We start from the raw sequence: 22,146 nt of genomic DNA on the forward strand, positions 1-22,146 counted from the left end.
TTATCTCAGCAAGAGGCCCAGCACTTCCCTCCCTTCCCACAGAGTTCTAGGGTACACCTGATCAGATCCTGGGGATTTATCCACCTTCATGCATTTCAAGACATCCAGCATTTCCTCCTCTGTAATATGGACATTTTTCAAGATGTCATCATCTATTTCCCTACATTCTATATCTTCCATATCCTTTTCCACAGTAAATACTGATGCAAAATACTTGTTTAGTAACTCCCCCATTTTCTGCGGCTTTACACAAAGGCCGCCTTGCTGATCTTTGAGGGGCCCTATTCTCTCCCTAGTTACCCTTTTGTCCTTAACGTATTTGTAAAAACCCTTTGGATTCTCCGTCACATTATTTGCCAAAGCTATCTCATGTCCCCTTCTTGTCCTCCTGATTTGCCTCTCACTTATACTCCTACTGCCTTTAAACTCTTCTAAGGATCAACTCGATCTATCCTGTCTATACCTGACATATGCTTTCTTCTTTGTCTAAACCAAATCCTCAATTACTTTAGTCATCCAGCATTCCCTATACCTACCAGCCTTTCCTTTCACCCCAACAGGAATATACTTTCTCTGGATTCTTGTTATCTCATTTCTGAAGGATTCCCATTTTCCAGCCATCCCTTTACCTGCGAACATTTGTGCCTAATCAGCTTTCGAAAGTTATTGCCTAACACCGTCGAAAGTGGCCTTTCTCCAATTTAGAACTTCAACTTTTAGATCTGGTCTATCCTTTTCCATCACTATTTTAAATCTAATAGAATTATGGTCAGTGCTCCCCCACTGACACCTCAGTCACCCTGTCTTATTTCCCAAGAGCAGGTCAGGTTTTGCACCTTCTATAGTAGGTACGTCCACATACTGAATCAGAAAGTTTTCTTGTACACACTTAACAAATTCCCTCCATCTAAACCCTTAATACTATGGCAGTCCCAGTCTATGTTTGGAAAGTTAAAATCCCCTACCATACCCACCAATTATTGCTGAGATCTTACAAATTTGTTTCTCAATTTCCCTCTGACTATTAGGGCGTGGATAATACAATCCCATAAGGTTATCATCCCTTTCTTATTTCTCAGTTCCACCCAAATAACTTCCCTGGATGTATTTCAGAGAACATTCCTCCCTCAGTACAGCTGTAATGCTATCCCTAATCAAAAAGGCCACTCCCCCTCCTATCTTGCCTCCCTTTCTATCCTTCCTTTAGCATTTGTATCCTGGAACATTAAGCTGCCAGTCCTGCCCATCCCTGAGCCATGTTTCCGTAATTGCTATGATATCCCAGTCCCATGTTCCTAACCATGCCCTGAGTTTATCTGCGTTCCCTGTTAGGTCCCTTGCATTGAAGTAAATGCAGTTTAGTTTATTAGTCCTACCTTGTCCCTGCCTACCCTGGTTGATTGACTCGCTTCTGTCCTCAGCTGTAGCAGTCTCAGATTGATCTCTTTCCTCACTATCTCCCTGGGTCCCATCTCCCACCTTACTAGTTTAAACCATCCCCAGCAGCTCTAGCAAATCTCTCTGTCTCCCCTTCCAATTTAGGTGCAATCCGTCCTTCTACCCCAAAAGAGATTCCAATGATCCAAAAATGTGAATCCTTCTCCCATACACCAGCTCCTCAGCCATGCATTCATCTACTCTGTCCTCCTATTCCTGCCCTCACTAGCTCGTAGCACTGGGAGTAACTGAATGGAAGAGCATGACTCATTCAGAGTCAACTATCACAACAGCAGTATCTCTGTCAGCCAGGGCTCCCTGGTTGGACCTGATTTACAGCCCAATCGGGGAACTCATATTCTATGAGGTCTACCTGACTGACCTCATTACAATCAGAAACAGTGGGGCTGAAACAGAGGGCGAGAAACAGCAACAGAGGGGCTGAAACTACAACCCTCCTCCTCTGACATACACCAGTCCTTTTTCCTTAGAGAGCCTCCTGAGATGTTTTAGCATTGAGTTGGGCTCCTCTGACTTGGCGTCGTGTAGTGGGTAACGCACAGGAGCACCTTTTGGTAGAATTTTACTATCTTCTTCCAGCGGCAAAGGCACCAAGGCAGCTACATCCATCATATCCATCGCTGATTACAAAGACTCGTCAACACTTGATGGAGAGGGTGCTGGTAGCTTTCCGGCTGTTCCAAGGAGTAGGGCACATTTTTCTCCCACACTCTTAGTGAATTCACAGCGTTCATATGGTCCACATGCTTGTTCAGGACCATTATACAATTCTGGTCCTGACCTTGTGTTGACCATACCTCTTACCCATGTGCGACCACTTCCACCAATCTTTGTCACCCCCCCACCACCATCAAACCATCTTTCTCGCTTGGCGGAGCCTTGTATCCAGCATTGGTGTTCCTAATATTGTTTCACCTTCCCCCCCTTCCACCGGCAGAGCTAGGAAGATCAGACTTAACCTAGTGCAGAGTCTTCTACCCACTAGTAATTCTACTGGAGCTATCCATGTAGTTGCCTGAGGGGTGGTCCTCTAACTGAATTGGAACTGGAACAATTTGGTTTCTGTGGGCTGTTTCTTCAAGACAGCCTTCAAAGTTTTGACTCCTCTTTCTGCCAGACAATTCGATGTTGAGTGATATGGAACTGTCCTTATATGTTGAACCCCATTCAACTTTAGGAAACACCAAATTCCCTGTTGGTAAATAATGGCCCGTTATCTGTGACCAGCACTTCTGGGACTTTGTGTATTGAAACAGATACATGCAGTTTTTCTGTCATGTGTTTGATGAATGGACCCTATGCACCTCCAACCACTTTGAATGGGCATCCACAATGACTAAGATTGAACCTATGAAAGGACCTGTGTGGTTGATGTATAACCCAATCCAAAGCTTACCCAGCCATTCCCAACAATGTGGGGAAGCTGCTGGTGGTGTTTTTTGTCCTTGTTGGCATGCTGGACACTGCCGCATCAACACGACCACATTTGCATCCAGGCCACATGACATAATATCCTCGCTAGCATTTGCGTTTTGGAGACCACTGGGTGGCAGCAGCGGAGTTCAGTCAGTATCCGGTGACAACCTTTGCTCAGGACAATCGCTCTTGGTCTTCATAATAATATGCTGTCCTCAACTGTAAGTTGGTCTCTCGAGTCCAAACAGGTTTTGGTGAAACCTTTGACTCCAAATACGATTGTCAATCCTTCTTTCTCTGCCTGGGTGTATTTGCATCAGCCAAGTCCACGTTGCATACACTGTTGGGCCGCTTATGAGCTAACTCTACCCCGATGCCAAATGGGAAGGCATTGCACATCAATACCAAATCTTTCTTGGGGTTGTAGTGTGCCAACACCTTAGAGGATGATAGCTGTTTCTTTACTTCACTGAAAGCTAGGGCTTCTCTACGCAACTATTTCAAAGCCTGACCTTTTTTTTAGGAGTTGATACAAAAGTGATTACAGGCCAGGTGGAGGCCAGATTATATATGAACTTTCCATAATAATGCACCAGGCCAAGGAAAGACCTGAGCTCATGGACAGATGTGAGAGCCAGGGCACCTTTGATTGTCCTAATTTTATCTTTTAACAGGTGTCACCTGGTCTTGTCAACTCTTTAACCCAAGTAGGTCACTTGGTGGGGGAGCCTGGAACAAATATTTTCCAAGGCATACGACCATTGGGGTTGGTGCCAATCAGCCTATGAGGGTAAAATCAGAAACGAAGCACTTCCTCAGTAATGTGCAGAAACGAAGCACTTCCTCAGCAGTCACAGCACCCACAAAAATAACATTTGAACAGAATTCTTCAAACATTGGCACATGGTAATTCCTGTAATGGAGGCCAATGGAATGTCTCTGTATGGACTATATCTATCATTGTCCTGATCCAGCTGCCCATTCAAGCTTTTTGAACATACAGTAGCAGATTGTGCATATGGGAGCAATAATGAGAACCTCTCACCCAAACTCCCACAGTACCCAGGAAAGGCATCATTGTGCAGGGGTGAAAGGTGTGAGTGTTTTATGATCCCAGAAGAGAGGTGGGCATCTCCTGCAGACTGTGGAACCTGGGAAAATGATTGCTACATTCACAATGAAGGTGAATTTTTCTATCCCTCAAGACATTGCATGTAGGATTAATTTGTAATGTTGAGTGAGGTAGTCAAGAGTGCTTGAGGGCAAGATGTTTAACCAATTCTGTAAGATGATGCATGAGGTTCAAAGACAGCATTCTGTGATAACAGATGCCCTTCATCTTTACTGGGTGGGTGTCTATTTAATGCTATTTCCCGTTGAAGGGCCTCAAATTGCAGAAAGTAGACCCCTGTCTTTCAGAAAAAGAAACACACTCTTCCCATTCCCGATGTGGTGGCAGACCATTCTCATTTTTATGGCTCATTTTGTGATTAGGATGAAGATGAATGACAACACCAGTTGTGTTTGACAGAGTGAATTTCAGGCTCAGCCTCTCAGGCTACACGTCCCTCTCCTCCCCAAACCTCCATGTAGCTTTCTTCCTTGCCCCACTGTTTGATCTTCCCAAGTTCTCACCCAACATATTTACTTAACTTCTCATCTTGCTATTCACTATTAGAGCCCTGGGTATAAAACTTAGTCATGTGCCACCCCAACCCCTCCCCCACCCTACCCCACCACAACGAAGCCAGGGTAGTGGTGACAATCAATGACTTCTCCTGCTGTAACTTCTGTCATCCCATGATCTGTCATCACCCTCCTGTACATGTTGGGTTTCCTTCACCTTCGCAATTATTATTCCCTCTGCAGCCTAGCTTTCTGCCCCCAATTTGCACAAGTGAATTCTCCAATGTCCCCAGTGTAGCAGTGAATCCTGTGAACCCCCTAGGGTTTCAACTCCCTGGATCAAGTGGGGCTCAGCCCAGCTCACCATCTGGGAAAGACAGCCTCAGCTAGTGACTGAACAGACCTGTACCACTAATCCAGACTGGTTGAACTGGACATGCAGGACTGGCTGTGGACTACCCCCGGGACTGTAAACATTCAAACTCTGACCTTGAATGCCCCAATTGGCCAAGTGACCATGTCCAAGCTTTGGGCTGAGATCAGTCAATGTCTTTGATGTACTGTGCCATTACTGTTGACTAAAGGCAGTTACCCATGACCTGAATGAAGACTGCTCCTCCGACACTTTGAGACATGGCCATTTGGTTGAAACACATTCTCAGTGTGTACTTGTCACATACACTGCTGGCACATGCTGGAGCGTAGAGCCATACAGTAACATGTTCACTCTTTTGACTACTGATAACTATAACATGCTGCCTGGCTTTGTGTCTGCGTTAAAAGGCAAGTGAAACGGTAGGAATGCAAGTCTGTAAGTTCCAAATGAGGCAACAAAGCGCAAGACAAGACAAGAAGGATGCTGTGAGCATCCAAGTCACAGCTAAGTGAGTGAGCACTAAGAGAGGATACTTGAGATGAACCTCAGTCATATTCATGAAACAGATGTCTCTCCCCGTGCACAAAGTTGTTTGACAGCAGCATTACAGTGAATGGTGCTGGTGCAGCATTACTGCAAATGATAATATTGAAGTGGAGAACACCTGAGTGAGTTAGAGATATGCCATTAGGATGTAAATCAGGTACCCTCCCTGGTTTCCATTTGGAAATTGTGGCTGTCAAGATTCTGTCTGACAGGAGAGAGAATAGAAACTATGTTTCAGTGATTAGGAGAGATTAGGTATGAATAGCAATCACATGCATGCAAATAAGCCTTTCACTAGTCACTACAGGTAGGTCCCCTTATCCGGAAGTACAGCATTTCCAGGAAACATTTCGTAAGCTGGAAATGGTGTAAAGTGAAGATGCATGATTTATAGGGGGAAAAGTATTGCCGTTTTTCATAAAAGCGAAAATCCTCTTCAGATTTGCGAAAACAGGTGTTAATGTAGGTCTTTCAAAAAAGTGAAATTGCATAAAGCCAACGTTCGAAAAGTGGGGGATACCTGTACTGAGATTCACATTTCACCATTTAAACCTTGGCAACACAATCATATGTTATTTTCCTCGAGAATCTTATTTTCCCAAATTTCACAAAATTTTGCTATCTGACTCACCATCACACATGTTGCTCAGAGATGGACAAAGTTAAGCGTTGTATCTTATTTTATTGAAGGTAAAAAAAAAGCCACTTCTTGAAAGTTTGAGAAACCTTGCAAGCATTTCATACAGGTCGTTAAGCACTTTACAAAATTTTTTTTCCATTCCCGCTAACCTAATGCAGAAAAGGATGCGATAACGTGCTCTTTGACAAACAGGTCTCTTCATTTTGTTTTTACAACTTTTAATTATGAACCTGTAATTCAGCAGCAGGCTGTACCTGCTGGTACCATGGTGCAGAGGCAAAGCTGATCAATAATAGATGCTGTCGGTGTATTTTTATTGCTTTGAATCACCTTGGCCACTTTGAAGAGCAAGCAACTTATTGCTTTCTTTTTCTCTGAAATGTAAAGAAAGTGTTGTTTGTAGTTTGGCTTCTTGTGTTTAACATTGTGCAGGTTTCAATAGCTCATTTCTATGGAAGAGGTTTTATGAAAGTGACTTAATACTGGCACAGATAGGTGGAGTGGAACTCTTAAATTAAAAGCATGAGCTGGCACCCTTCCAAACATAAAAATAAGTCTTACATTTTACATTGCACCTTTCATGACCTCAAGACACCACTTTTATTTTAAATCCAGAAATGCTCTTACACACAAGTGAACTGTTTATTCCCACCACCAAATCACTGTGACCTAAAGCACTTGATCTTTTTACTATTTTTGGTTTTTGTACTGTTTATAACCAGAAGTGTTCTTACACACAGCTGAATTTTTTTTTGGCCCCAGCATTGTGCTTCTTGTTTTTACTATTAACCATTGCCAGTCAATTAAATACTTACATGCAAAGCCTGTTACAGGCAATGCAAACCATGAAAGGTGAGGGGGAAATTATCTTCCATTCTCTCCTTGTGTGCAAGGAAAAATATCTTAGTAATTGGGTAGCTAAGGGCCCTCCAGGACTTTCGATTTGGCATAGGTTAATCACGGAATGTATTCCCCTCAACTTCCTTACAAATATGGTACACCAAAAAACTGAATTATACTATGAAATATGGCTGTCAAGGGCTTTTATCTAGTTGTGGTAGTGGTTCTGGCTGGTCCGGGGGCCCCCGGGAGGAGGAATCCCGTATGAATACGGGTTTTATTATGACTTGACTTTAATTCATTCTGAGCATGTACTTCATTTTTTAATTACTATGTTTTTTTAGAGTAATGTAAGATATTCTATTATATGCTTTGGTTATTTGTAGGTTAGATTAGTACTTAGTTGAGTTTTTTTGTGGCTGTTGTGTTTTGGCTGTTACTTATTTAATAGTATATTAGTGTTTATATTTGTGTTATTTTGTAAGTTTGTAAAAAAATGTTAAAAACATTTCCTTTTTCTCCAATATCTATATAAAAAAAGGTGAGGGGGAAGTGGGGAGAGACTAAATCAAAATGGAGTTGGAAGGAGAAATAAATCACTGAACCCCCATGGTGCCCAGCTCTAAAGGGATCGAGACCTCAATGGACACCGCACGCTCCCTCTCCCTCTGGCATGAACATAATTATGGAAGAGAAGCAGACAGTCCCAAAAGCATGTTCTTTCTTTCCTTCATACCCAAATGCATTTTACAGGTAGGATTGTAACATGTTAAACCTGGCAGCCGTTTTGCCCAGATCAGTGTCCCACAAAGAGCAAATGATATAATAACCAAAACGTCTGGTTAATTGATGGTGGTTTGGTCTAACAATTGGCCAGGACACCATTGGCAACTTGTGCCTATTTTGTTGCCATGGGAACCTTTCATCCACCTGAGAGCACAGCATGGGGTTTGCTTTAAAAGCGCATTCAAAAGTGGTTACGCAGACAACCTGTATTTTTCATCTATTTAATTGTCCTTTACCTTGTAAGTTGTAGCACATCTTAAATTAAAAATGTTTTTTCAGTATATTGTTGACCTCTATAATTTAATTTGAAAACTGGCTAATTGCGATTTTTAACATTGCATTTCTCTCAACAATAAATGATCGAATGCTCTTTTTCAACTTGCTCCATTTGTAAATTTAATTCAGCAAACTTGCAATTGAACAGTTGAAGCATGATAACAAAATAATCCATGGGTTCTTGTGGTGCAATTGTAGTGTCCCTCTCTCTGAGCCAGGATCGCCAAGTTCAAGTCCTATTGCTCAAGGGGTATGTTTTCACATTTCTGAACAAGACATTATAACATGGGATCTGTGCAGCTCATAACAGAATCACACAAATTTGATTTTTAAAAAATTTAGGGGTTCATGTGAGGCAGTCCCAGGTTCCAATCCCACCTGCCCCTGAGATGTGTAATCATCTCTACACAGGTTAATATATCTAAATACCTAACCATATAACCACAAGGCAGCTATCTTGTCAGGTGGTGAGCGTTGGTTAAAAAAAACATTTTGCACACAAGGCCAATTCAGTTATTACAGTACAGCCAACCTTGTTTTAATAGGCACCTTAATGAACTGGCACTCTCGATAAAGTGGCAAAACATAGAACTGTGATGTTTACTGTTTCGTCGTCATCTCCACGAAGTTCAAATAGTCAGCTGAGAGTGCGATTGAGAAAGCTCTCTGCCACTAAGTTTTATTTAAGACAGAGTTGCATTATTATTTAAGTGATATAGCTGTAAATAAACAGTGATGTGTATAACCGCTGCATTACATTTCTATTACTGTTTTACATTGATTATATGGGCTCTTGACCAACTGGAATATTGGATCAATTGGCCTACTCCTGGATCTTGGATGTGCCAAGAGACTTAAGAGTTTAAGGCAAAGAGAAGAATTCCTTGTGAATAGTTAATGCTTTAGAAGAAGGCTTGCAGTTTTAAATGGCAACAAAATACCAAATAAAAACAGGAAGAAGTTGCTATGCCTAGCTTTCATCTTTATTCTAGTACTTCAATAGCAATGTCATGCTTCTCATCTTTGTCTCTACACACTCTAAACAGCACCAACATTTACACAAGCATGCACAGTATGGAACTTGTTAGTGTGGCAATCTGATTGTCAGATTTCCTCTCTTGTTTCCCCAAACTCAGTTTCTAAGAATGGACTTTTATTTGTATCACGTTAAAAGTAAACAAAGAATGACACTCTGCAATCCATTGGGACAACAAATAATTCCAATTCCCATGTTGCGAGTTCCAGAATTCCTGTTGCACACTTCAAAGAGGATGTCAGGTAGAGGTAGGTAAGGAATTTGAAGGTGCATCATACATGATCATTTGTACCCATCCTAGCAATTGGCTTAATTGCGGCCTTAGCAGTGACCAGGAACAAGATTTCTCACCCTCCCTTGGAGCGGAGAGTCATTGCCCTTGGAAGATTCAAGGAGAGGGGAAAGAACAATGATCAAAGAATGAATGAATGGTGAAAATTGGTAGAAAATGGTTGGTTCTTTTTAAAAAAAAAACGTTTGACGGATTGGAACAAATTCTTTTGTTACAAGTTCAGACCAGGAGCAATGGAAAATGTGAATGTGATGAGATGAGATATGAAACAGCATGGATGTGGGGGATTGCCAGTCAACTAGAGAGTAGGAACAGCAGTTGACTCTCCAGGGAATGTCCACTAGTATTATATATGCTACTCAGGCAATTAGGAGACCTCTACTGGAAGACGCTCCCAGGGCAGAAAGTGCTGTTGACAGGGAGCTGCCAGTCAATCAGAGGCCAGCAGCTTTTTGTGCTCAGCATTGTCAATGGGGGAGGCGTTCACGATGGTCGACAAAAGCCCAGAGCCATCCAGATCAGAGGTGAGTGATAGTGAGAGGGATTTTGCAGACTGGGGGTTGTGGAAGGTGCGGGGTTGTGTCCGCAGTAAGGTGTAGCATTCAGCAGGCCTTCTTCACTTATAGATCCCTTGAGCAGGCAGCGAGTATCGTTTGCACAAAGGACTTCTTAACTGCACCCAGGAGGAGGCCAGAAGCAGACTGCAACGGCTTGCTTCTTGTCCTCTCTGTCACTGGGTTAATACTAATAGTGGCAAGGTGAGGTCTTTAAGTGGTCGGTAAGTGCCCATTTATAGGCCTCACTTTGGCTGCAAGATAGGAAGTTGTCCATGGGTCTTCTCACCCAGACTTAATTTTGGCAGAGGTGGGAAGACAACAGAATGTTGCTATGCTGCCCTCCCACCTCATAACATGTCCTTCCAGCTACAGACACACCACAGAGGGGATAATGTTCCTCACCATGCACATTCTCCTTCAGGAATATGTACCAGAATGCAGTTACAAAAAAAACAGGGATTTAAAAACGTCTTTTGCTAACAGACAGTACTTTACATAGTCATTACCTGACATAGACTTTTCTCATGATTTAGAATAGAGAAACACCAACTCAGAGACATAAAATGGCAGCTTTCACTGCATCTGCCTCACATTACACTTGATCAGAGATGACTTGATGCAGTCGCTGGGTGTTTGTTCTGAAACATCTTTGTTCCTTCTCTTGAGAAACATAACAAATCTAATTAACAAGCAAATAATACACTTGAGGCATATTTACTGAAAATATTGACCAGGTTTTGTCAAAGTTGTAAAAGGACGCAATCTATTGAATGACATTAAACATTAGGACAACAAAACAGGAATACAAATAGTCATTTGGTGGTATGGAATTTGAGAAAAAAATACACATTTTGTCAAAGTCTTTCATTTTGCACTCGTTAGGACCATTCACAAGAAATATCTGTGGAAAGCGAAAACAAGATTTAAACTTTAGGAGTGTGCTGACTGATTGACAAGGGGATTGGTACTTCCATGGGCAATGCACCAGTTAATGGTGACTAACAGCCAACTGCCAAGCTTTGTTTATATTTTACACCAAGAGGGTGTGTCTGACTGGTCAAGACACTGACAAGGAAACATAGAAACTCAGACCATTTGGCCCTTCAAGTCTGTTCTCCCATTCAATAGTGCCATGGCTAATCTTCTATCTCAATGCCATATTCTTGTTTTCTCCTCATATCACTTCATGCCTTTAGAATCCAAACATTTATTGATCTCTTTCTTAAATATATCTGAGAATTGTTCCAGAGAATAGCTGCTATTTTTTTGAGTTGAAACAAGTGAATCATATGCACATGTTGTTACTGTCTGCAAAGTGCAGATCCATGTACATTAACATTTGTAGCTTCCAGCATGTAGCAACTACATTGCAGATCTGACTGACCATCCTAAATTTTAGGATTAATTCTTGCACACGCAATTATTTCATAAATGTTATCCAATCATATCTAGCATTGGAAACTGTTTTGGGGTTTTTGTAAGCACATGCTGGTCGGATGTGGTCAGTAGTTTGCTGGCAGTGAATGGCTGAAGGGTGGAGCTGCTCTGTTGCAACAGGCAAGGAACAATTGAGGATTGTCAATTAATTGTGCAGCGTGGTGCACTTGCGCAGACTGAAACATAGGTATATTAATATACCTATTTTGAATGTATACATACATTGCATCTGTATCAAATCAACAAATAGGTGACAGCCATTCTCTGATTTATTTCTCTTGTTGAGTCAATGCCTTATCAGAGTAAACTTTCTTGGTTTAAAATGTAAATAAAGCTTGGCAGTTAACTGTCAGTCATTATCAAAATAGTGCAATCCCCACGCTGTACAGTCAGAGTCCACTTACCAATCTATCAGCATTCTCCTCTCAAACAGTATATTGATTTCCCTTTGCATTGGTATTTCTTGTAAATGATGCTGATGATTGTGAGATTAAGTAGTTTAGGCAAAATGTGTCTTTTTTCTGAGGAATACTTCTGTGAAAAGTCAACAATTTTGTTTCTTCCAACGATCGTTCACAATAGTGAGAAGAAAGTTCCAGCTAAGTGTAAGAATGAATATATTTTTCTTCGTAACTTTAAAAGATTTGCTTGTGTAATGTAAAATCATCCTTGTACAGCATCTTGGGTGTTCATGCCAGAGCGCCCATTGGATCCCAGGCTGGAAGAACTTTGGGTTCCTGCTCCATTATTTTCAAAACCTCTGCTGATACGTATTTTTTGTCCACAACCACTTCGAAGACGTAGTCAGTGAACCAATCGTCCAATAAAACCAAGTAACCTTTCAAAACAAAAACAACTTAATCAATCATCTGGCATGAGAACTATTTGCTGTTGTGAGACAGCAGAGATTGTTGAAACTCATCTCATCATGTACACATCACGTTTACATATTATGGAATTTATTGACTGTTTCTTCTTGCTGTCTGATTTTCTGTTGTTACTTCTTGATTAATACTTTTTCACCTGAGATACCACTTATCAATTGCTCGTTTATATAAATTCTTTTAATTAAAAACCCTAAGCATGTGCATATTCTGTTGCTCTCATGTCATTACCCAGAATTAATTAGGAGGCAATAGTGTGGAAATTACTGTGACTGAAGTTTGGTGCCCCTGGACTTAATGATCTACATCCCGGGGGGGGGGGTGAATGAATTGGCACACGACAGTGGATGTATTGGTGGTCATCTTCCAAAATTCAACAGATGTTGCAATGGTTCCTGAAGATTGGAAGGATACACATGGATACACTATTTTTGAAAGAAAGCAGAAAGCAAACTGGGTTGACAGTTCAATAACCCTGACATCAATGACAGGGAAAGTGCCTGAATCTCAATATTTCTATGTTGAGATGTGTTGTGATACACATATGGAGCAAGTAGGACTTGAACCAAAGCTTCCTGGTTCAGGGCTAAGGACACTATCAATGCACCACAAGAGCTCTTACATATCAAAATCTATTACAAAGCATGTGATAACTGGACATTTTTTAAAAATGACAAAATTCAGCAGGGTCAATATGGATGAATGGAAAGAAATCCCCTGTTTAATAGACATTGGAGTTTGATGGATTTGTAACTAGTGGCATAGATAAGGGGGAGTCAGTGGATATGGCATGTTAGGATTTTCAGAATGCTTTTGTTAGGGCCCACACAACTGAAGCATGATATTAGGCGTACATACTTGCATGGATTGAGAATTGCTTAATGGACGGCAAGTGCAAGAATAAATGGGTAATATCTAAATTCACAGAGAGCCCCAGCATTTTGCAGTCAATAACAATGACTTATTGGAATGTGGGAACCAACTGTAATATTTCCAAGTTTGTTGACAACACAATACTGGGTGGGAATGTGAGTTGTGTGGAGGATGCAAAGATGCTTCAAGCGGATTTACACAGACTAATTGCGCAAAATCAAGACGCCCTGATTCATGAGATATGAAAAGACAACACTAAAGTACAGTAAACAGTTAGGAAAGGAAGTGGTATATTGCTCTTTATTGTTAGAAGATTTGAGAACAGGAGTAATAGTGTTTTGCTGCAATTGGATCAAGCCTTGGTGAGACTGCAGCTGGATTAGATTCTTACAGTGTGGAAACAGCCCCTTCAGCCCAACAAGTCCACACCAATCCTCCGAAGAGTAAACCACCCAGACCCAACTACCTCTGACTAATGCACCTAGCACTGTGGACCATTTAGCATGGCCAATCCACCTAACCTGCACATCTTTGGATTGTGGGAGGAAACCGGAGCAAACCCACACAGACACAGGGAGAATGTACAAACTCCACGCAGACAGTGACCCGAGGCTGGAATTGAACCCGGGTCCCTGGTGCTGTGAGGCAGCTGTGCTAACCACTGAGCCACCGTGCCACCCACAGTTATTGTGTCCACTTTTGTTCTCCTTGCCTAAAGGAGGAGATAATTGCCATAGAGGAATTGCAACAAAAGTTCATGAGACTGACTGACTTCTGATTCTATTTAATAAGTTTGCAGGTTTCAATGAGGTCACCTTCCATTCTTCAATACTTTAAGAGGATACAGGTCCAGTTTACCCAATTTCTCTTTATAGGATATTCTCACCATCCTGGGAAAAGGTCTGGTGAAAATTTGTTGCACTCGCTCTATGGCAATATCTTTTCTGAGATAAAGAGACCAAAACTGCACACAGTGCTCCAGAAGTGATCTAATCAAGCTCCTATATAACTGAAGTAAGACTTCACTACTCATACTCAAATCTTCTCGCAAGCAAAGCTACCATCCCATTAGCCTTCTTAATACTGTGCTGCATCTCTTTTTTTAGCCTTCAATGAATTACTGACAAGGACACTTAGGTCCTTTGTACATCTACACTTGCCAGCCTCTTACCATTTAGGAAATACTTTGTGCATCTGCATCTCTTATCAGAGTGGATACCCTCACATTTTTTCCACATAATATGCTATGTTCTTGCTCCACTAAACATGCCCAAATCTACCCGAAGCCAGTTCACATCTTCCTCACAACTAATATTCCCACTTAGCTTTAGGTCATCTACGCATTTGACACACTACATTTGGTCCCTATCTCCAACTCACTGCTATAGATAAATGAATGAATTTAATGGGAAATTTAATACGGTTTCTCTTTTGTAAAAGGCATTGCAATCCTCAAAAATAAAAAGGAGAATTTTAATTTTTAATACCACATTCACATGCTGTAGAATTTAATATTATCTCCTAAAGGCAGGCTGCAGTCTTTTGTCATGTTTTATAGTTTTTCATCAGAAACACAAATTATCAATTGCCTATTGACCACTGTGCTTTAAAACTGATGTAAAAAACTACCTTCTAGTTTTGGACTCCCCTATCATTGGAAAATACCTTGGGCTATTCACCTTATGTATGCCACTCATGATTTTATAAACCTGTATAAGGTCACCCCTTAGCCTCCTACATCCAGGGAAAAAAGTCCCAACCTATCCAGCCTCTCCTTAGGACTCAAACTTTCCAGTCCAGGTGACATCCTTGTAAATCTTTTTTTGCACCCTTTAACACCCTTCCTATATTATTCTATTAGTGAAGAAAATAACTTTGCATTCTACATGAATATTTCTAAAATCAATTTTTAAAAAGTGACCATCTGAGCAGCCGTTTTAAAATAGGAAAATAATTTTTATCAAAACTTAACGGCAGTTCATTATTAGCAAACTAATAGTTTGCTATATTAGTTCCAGGGCACAGTTAAGATTTTTACACGACAGATAAAATGTAATTTTGAGAGTTTCTAAAAACAGAGTAGTTCTCATCTGGGCTTGGCTTTTGTTGTCAATTCCTATGTAGGTTTGCCAAAAATTGAAAACAGGGCCAGTTGTGACACCGAAGTCAACATTCCTGCATCTGTTCTCTCAGTTAATATTCCAGCTATGTAAACGGCACACATTTATTATACAACAGGTGTCAGCTTTTACAGTGCAATGTGAACAAAATGTATTATATATTGTTAAATAAAATCTTCCAGTTTTCCAGCAGTTACAGTTTATTCACACACAACTACTACTGTATCATGGAATCCATTCAGAACAGCTTCTGTTGGCTCCATGTATTTATTTTACTGTGTTTTTTCTACTCAGAACACTCTTGACTGCAAAAGGAATATTTTAAAATATTGCATATTTTCAAAACTTTGTTCCAGCACCTGTTTAGAATCTAATTCAATATCATTTTTAACTGCTAATTATCAAATCACTTTACAAAAAATAATTAAACAGTGCCTGTTTGCAAATCTGTAGAGCCTATTTTTCAATTACAAGACTGATTTGTTTCTCATTTGTTTTATGCTTGTGATATTATCGGTGAAATAAAACTCAGAATACATTTAGATTGTACAGTTAGAAGCGTTCTGAACAATACTTGAGTAAGAAAATAAAATTTCCCACAACATCATGGGTATGCATATGTTTGCAGAGAAAGTAGTTAATTGAAGCATAATCACACCTTTGAAAAGAAGTCGGATTGGTAGCTATTTAGAGAGATTTGGAGAAGAAAATTAGCATTCCCTTAAGTATGAGATCAATATTAAAAAAATCTTCCATTTTACATACCTTTCATAAGTACAGCCGGTAGAACAGTTTGAAGTGTAGTCAATGCTGTAATGTAGGAAATGCAGCAGCCAATTTGCACATAGCAAAGTCCCACAAACAGCAATGTGTTAATGGTCAAGCTGTTTTTGAATAATATTAATTCATGTTGAAATAGTAGCCAAGCAACTAAGAATAACTTTTCTTTAAAGTGATGCAATGGGACTGCGCTGAAAGATAACATCGCCAGTGTACTTTGATTCTTGTGTTCAAATTCTAGAGTGGGATTTGAAGTCTTGACTTTCCTTGCTCAGAGCGCTGCGAAAATTATCAACTGAGCTACAGCAAGCACCTGATTAAATCACAAACACTGAGAGCCCATGTTAGCATAATCTGGCACTGGCTAGAGAGGTCTTTGTAGATTAAATGGGCTTTTTGCACGACTGATGTTAGAGCTGGAAAATGCACCATTTTAAATGTAAACATTACCTATTGACTCTAAGCTGTAATATTCTTGAGTCAAAAGGAGTGCAAAGCACTGGATTCAAAGAGTCCAACTGAGACACTTGCAAAACCTTTTGGATTTTTATAATATTATTTTAAACAAAATACTTGTTAGTTATCATTTTTAACTGATGTTCAAAACTTAATTTGAAGTCTACTTGGAAGTAACAGTTCTATTTTTGCTAGGACTGCGAACAATGATCCTGGCAAAAGTTATTTATGGAAAAAAGCAAGAGTTTTTGCACAAATTCTCCAGCATTTGGATTTCCTCCATATTGTAATTAGATAACTTAATGGAAGAACATTTATCAAGTTTGACAGTAATGATTCACTCTACTCCAACATACAAATAAACTAATTCCCAGACTAAACAATTGACTATCTACTGTTTAAGATCTAGCTTCTCCATGATGCAACAGAATATGAACCTAATGAAGAAAATGTCAGAAAATGACAAATTGGTTATAAATCATAACTGTTACCACTGATCTGATATCATTGTCAACAATTGTATTTGGTGATATTTATGTACTTGGGGAGCTGAAATAATCAATGCAACAATGAAATAATGCAACCTGGTGTCAGATACTTCAGCCATTTATTATGATTGGAGAATTGTTTTTTTTGCAGTGGGTCAGTATTGAATAGTGCAAACAATTTCAACGCACTCAATATTATTTTCTTTGGAGCAGCGGCCCCATCTATTATTGCTAGCAACACCATATCCCATTGGGACATGTGGAAGTCCTGGTGCAGCTATGTCGCTATGCAGCTGACTCTGTGCAAATCTCCTGAGAAGTTGAAACTTGCTAATGGGTGATTCTATGCCATCAGGAACCATCTTGAAGTAGTTCCCAACTCTGGAGATATTGTAAAGTTCTGATTTACTTCCCTTAAAGGGTGCTTCTGAGGGATTACTTTTAATCTGAAAATTTCCCTCACTGCTTGTAGAAACTATCAAACATTTATTAATTGTTTCAGGACTGCGTCCCTATCCTGGCGCTTGGTAATCTAATGTCAGATTCCCTGATAAGGTTCATGTCTGAGCTGGTCGTGGGGGTGATGTATTGGTTTCAGGATTCTGTGGTGATCTTTGGGCCTCTTCTGTTCCTTGGGAAACTGAGCTGCAAGTTTTAGGCAGGAATAGGAGCAGACGAGAGCCTGGAGGTGGGGCTGGTGGCTGGAGGGGAGGGATTTGGGATCTGTGTTTAATTCAGAGGTACTTACGCTTGAACTGTACTAGTGGCAGTTATAGAGTCATACAGCATGGAGACAGACCTTTTGGTCCAAATATTCCATGCTGACCATAATCCCAAACCAAACTGGTCCCACTTGCGGCCCCATCCCTCCAAACCTTTCCTATCTATGTACTGATCCAAATATCTTCCTAAATGTTGTAACAGTACCTGCATCCACCAGCAGTTCATTCCACATACAAACCACTCTACGTAAAAAAAAGTTGCGTCTCATGTCCTTTTTCAAATCTTTCTCCTCTCAACTTAAAAAATATGCATCATAGTTTTGGACTTACCCACCCTAGGGAAAAGAACTAGGAAAACATTGTTGGTGTGGCTGAACCTCAGTACAGCTAACTTTCTATTTCCTGTGGCTTTGAAGAGAAATTAGGACACTACTGCCCTCATGTGACTGTTCTGTCCCTGTTGTACTCCATTACAGGTTTTCAACCAAGTTAGGCATCTCTCACTCTCACCTTGTCTGTGTGAATGTTCTGGTTACCTTGACTCCTCACTGGGCCATTAAGGGAATGGGCTTCTTTTCATCCACAATCCTTTGCCTGTTTTGGGAACTTCCTGCTGCATCCCTTCCTATTTCTGGAGAGTTGTCTGCTGACCATATTTTGGCTGCATCTTTTTTCACTGGCTGGTGGATCATTCACCATCAGCCCAACCCCAGGACTCCCATTCAACTCGGTTATGAAGGGGTCTGTTAATTCAACTTCAGCTTTACTTCCTTCAATCTTTACTTCCCACGACCCCTTCCATTGCTTACAGATGGGTTCGGAGGGCATAACCAGGGTTATCCCAATCTTTTTTGGATCTACTGCCCTCTGCAGGACGTAAATCTTGTCCAGTTTTCTGCACCTTCACAGAATCTTGCGGTAAAGTGGTTCAGCATTTCTTTCCCAGGAGCCAGGCAGCACCCTGTACAGCTCAGCTTTTTTTTCTCCTGTGGATCCTCTATGACCCTATTTACTTTGGCAGGCTTTAGCTTGGCCTCCTTCAATTCATGTAGCTCTTCATTTTTCCTTATGAACTATCTACTGGGGTCACTACGATCTGGTTGCTGACCAAGCTATTCCTTAATAGGAAGTCTGACTCTGAACTGGGAGTTCCGAAATGATATCTCCGGTTAAAGGGCCTGAGAACAAACCACGCTGTCAGTGAACTTGATGGAGGGGAACAGCCGGGTGTCCCTATCCACTCTCCTGATCTAGGCCTTAGGAGCTAGAGTTCTTTTTCAATATTCATTAGGTATGGGCTAGGCTGGCATTTATTGTTCATAGTCTGTTAGGAGTCAACCATGTTGTTGTTGGTCTGGAGTCACATGTCAGCCAGACTGGGTCAGCAAAGTTAAAAATCACACAACATCAAGTTATAGTCCAACAGGTTTAATTGGAAACACAAGCTTTCAGAGCACAGCTCCTTCATCAGGTCGTTGTGGAGGAGCAGCGCTCCGAAAGCTAGTGCTTTCAATTAAACCTGTTGGACTATAATCTAGTGTTGTGTGATTTTTAACTTTGTACACCCCAGTCCAACACCGACATCTCCAAATCCAGACTGGGTCAGGACAGCTAACCTAAAGAATGTTAGTGAACCAGATGGATTTTGACAACAATCAACAATGTTCACATTGTCATCATCAGGATTCCACAGTGTGTTAAGAGTTCTGCATACCCCCTCCATTGAAATAATATGCTGCTTTTCTATTTTATTTTACTTACATTATACTACAAGCTTTTGCCCACTCTTAACATATCAGATACCTTTAGATTCCTTATGTCCTCTTCATAAGCTACGTTCCTACTTCTCTTTGTGTCATTAGCAAACTTAGCAAGAATACATTTAGTCCCTTCATCCAAGTCATTAACGTGAATTGTAGATAGTTCTGGTTCTCTGGCACTCCACCAGTAGCAGCTTGCCAACCCAAAACTAAGCCCTTTATGTTTACTCTCTTTTTCCTGACAGCTAACTAAGTCTCCATCCACAGCATTATGTTATCAATTACAGCATCAACTTATTTTACATAGTAACCTTTATGTGGTACTGTATCAAATACTTCCTGGAAATCTAAGTACAGCAAATCCATAAGTTCCCACTGCCCACACTGCTTGTTAATTCCTCAAAAAGTAAAACTTCAGTAAGTTCATCAAATTTCACAAAACCATCAAAGCAAAACAAAATCAGATGCTGCCACATTACATTAAGATTTTCCAAGTGTCCTGCTATATCCTCATTAATAAAAGATTCCAGTATTTTCCCTAGGACAGAGCTTGAGCCAATTGACCTGTGTTTTTCTGATTTCTGTCTCCCTCCTTCATGAAAGAGGAGCTGTATTTGCTATTTTCCAAAATGTAAGACTTTTACAGAATATAGAACATTTTGAAAAATTCAAACCAATGCATCCACCTATTTTATAAACTGCGATTGAAGCCCATCAAGGCCTGGGAATTTATAGTTCGAATAATCTTCCTCAGCAGTGGCAAATAGGGTTTAATGCAGAAAAGTGTGAGGTGATTCACTTTGAAAGAAGTAACAGGAATACAGAGCACTGGGCTAATGGTAAGATTCTTGGTAGCATGGATAAGTAGAGAGATCTTGGTGTCCATGTACATAGATCCCTGAAAGTTGCCACCCAGGTTGATAATGTTGTTAAGAAGGCAGATGGTGTGTTGGTTTTATTGGTAGAAGGATTGAGTTTCAGAGCCATGAGGTCATGTTGCAGCTGTACAAATCTGTGGTGCAGCCACATTTGAAGAATTGCATAGAGTTTGCTCGCCGCATCATAGGAAGGATATGGAAACATTGGAAAGACCGCAGGGGTGATTTAAGACCATAAGACATAGGAGTGGAAGTAAGGCCATTCGGCCCATCGAGTCCACTCTGCCATTTAATCATGGCTGATTAGCATTTCAACTCCACTTACCCGCATTCTCCCCGTAGCCCTTAATTCCTTGTGACATCAAGAATTTATCAATTTTGGCCTTGAAGCCATTTAGCGTCCCGGCCTCCACTGCACTCCGCGGCAATGAATTCCACAGGCCCACCGCTATCTGGCTGAAGAAATGTCTCTGCATTTCTGTTCTGAATTTACCCCCTCTAATTCTAAGGCTGTGCCCACGGGTCCTAGTCTCCCCGCCTAATGGAAACAATTTCTTAGTGGCCACCCTTTCCAAGCCATGTATTATCTTGTAAGTTTCTATTAGATCTCCCCTAAACTCCAACGAATACAATCCCAGGATCCTCAGCTGTTCCTTGTATGTTAGACCTGCCGTTCCAGGGATCATCCGTGTGAATCTCCGCTGGACACGCTCCAATGCCAGTATGTCCCTCCTGAGGTGTGGGGCCCAAAACTGGACACAGTACTCCAAATGGGGCCTAACCAGAGCTTTATAAAGGCTCAGTAGCACATCGCTACTTTTATATTCCAACCCTCTTGAGATAAATGGCAACATTGCATTCGCTTTCTTAATCACGGATTCAACCTGCATGTTTACCTTTAGAGAATCCTCGATTAGCACTCCCAGATCCCTTTGTACTTTGGCTTTATGAATTTTCTCACCGTTTAGAAAGTAGTCCATGCTTGTATTCTTTTTTCCAAAGTGCAAGACCTCACATTTGCTCACGTTGAATTTCATCAGCCATTTCCTGGACCACTCTTCCAAACTGTCTAGATCCCTTCTGCAGCCTCCCCACTTCCTCAGTACTACCTGCCTGTCCACCTAACTTTGTATCATCGGCAAACCTCACTAGAATGCCCCCAGTCCCTTCATCCAGATCATTAATATATAACGTGAACAGCTGCGGCCCCAACACTGAACCCTGTGGGACACCGCTTGTCACCGGCTGCCATTCTGAAAAAGAACCTTTTATCCCAACTCTCTGCTTTCTGTCAGACAGCCAATCCTCAATCCATGCCAGTAGCTCACCTCGAATACCATGGGCCCTCACCTTACTCAGCAACCTCTCGTGTGGCACCTTATCAAAGGCCTTTTGGAAGTCTAGATAGACGACATCCACTGGGTTTCCCTGGTCTAACCTACTTGTCACCTCTTCAAAGAATTCTAACAGGTTTGTCAGGCACGACCTCCCCTTACTAAATCCATGTTGACTTGTTCTAATCCGCCCCTGCTCTTCCAAGAATTTAGAAACCTCATCCTTAACGATGGATTCTAGAATTTTACCAACAACCAAGGTTAGGCTAATTGGCCTATAATTTTCCATCTTTTGTCTTGATCCTTTCTTGAACAAGGGGGTTACAACAGCAATCTTCCAATCATCCGGGACTTTCCCCGACTCCAGTGACTTTTGAAAGATCTCAACCAACACCTCCGCTATTTCCTCAGCCACCTCCCTCAGAACTCTAGGATGTAGCCCATCGGGGCCAGGAGATTTGTCAATTTTAAGACCTTTTAGCTTTTCTAGCACTATCTCTTTTGTAATGGAAACCATACTCAACTCAGCCCCCTGACTCCCTTTAATTGTTGGGATATTACTCAT

General features: G+C 41.1%; 1 protein-coding gene across 1 annotated transcript in view; it reads right to left on the reverse strand.

Annotated features, from left to right (window-relative positions):
• Nucleotides 1–8,929: 8,929 nt before the first annotated feature.
• Nucleotides 8,930–22,146, reverse strand: part of blmh (bleomycin hydrolase) — a 93,261-nt gene continuing 80,044 nt past the window's right edge. The window contains exon 12 of the mRNA XM_043718428.2: nucleotides 8,930–12,124. Within this exon, the coding sequence (XP_043574363.1) occupies nucleotides 11,976–12,124 (149 nt within the window). The 3' untranslated portion in view covers nucleotides 8,930–11,975. The remainder of the gene's footprint in view (nucleotides 12,125–22,146) is intronic.

The sequence above is a fragment of the Chiloscyllium plagiosum genome, unplaced genomic scaffold, assembly GCF_037043375.1.
Source record: "Chiloscyllium plagiosum isolate Xiang-an unplaced genomic scaffold, Cpla_swu_hap1 HiC_scaffold_31, whole genome shotgun sequence".
Taxonomy (NCBI): domain Eukaryota; kingdom Metazoa; phylum Chordata; class Chondrichthyes; order Orectolobiformes; family Hemiscylliidae; genus Chiloscyllium; species Chiloscyllium plagiosum.